At 62.4% G+C, this 263-nt stretch overlaps 1 protein-coding gene across 1 annotated transcript in view; it reads left to right on the top strand.

Moving 5' to 3' along the window:
* Window positions 1-3: 3 nt before the first annotated feature.
* The window catches only part of MARS2 (methionyl-tRNA synthetase 2, mitochondrial), a gene marked incomplete at its 5' end in the record, with an annotated part of 1,133 nt that continues 873 nt past the window's right edge, over window positions 4-263 (top strand). The window contains one exon of the mRNA XM_010161218.1: window positions 4-261. Coding sequence (XP_010159520.1) covers window positions 4-261 — 258 coding nt within the window. The remainder of the gene's footprint in view (window positions 262-263) is intronic.

Here is a 263-nt window from a genome sequence, read left to right as displayed (position 1 = left end):
CCGCGCACCATTTGCCCCGACCCTTTCTACCAGCTTGTGCTCCACTGGCTGGAGCAGGACTTGCCGGACTTGTCCGTCTCCCGGGAGAGAAGCCGGCTGCCGTGGGGAATCCCTGTCCCCGGTGACTCGACACAAACGATTTACGTGTGGGTGGATGCCTTGGTGAACTACCTGAGCGTGGTGGGCTACCCCGAGACTCACGGGGACTGGTGGCCTGCTGCGCAGCACGTCGTGGGCAAGGACATCCTCAAGTTCCATGCTGT

This window comes from Eurypyga helias, unplaced genomic scaffold (assembly GCF_000690775.1).
Source record: "Eurypyga helias isolate BGI_N326 unplaced genomic scaffold, ASM69077v1 scaffold32900, whole genome shotgun sequence".
Taxonomy (NCBI): Eukaryota; Metazoa; Chordata; class Aves; order Eurypygiformes; family Eurypygidae; genus Eurypyga; species Eurypyga helias.
This window is presented reverse-complemented; position numbering and strand designations above follow the sequence as displayed.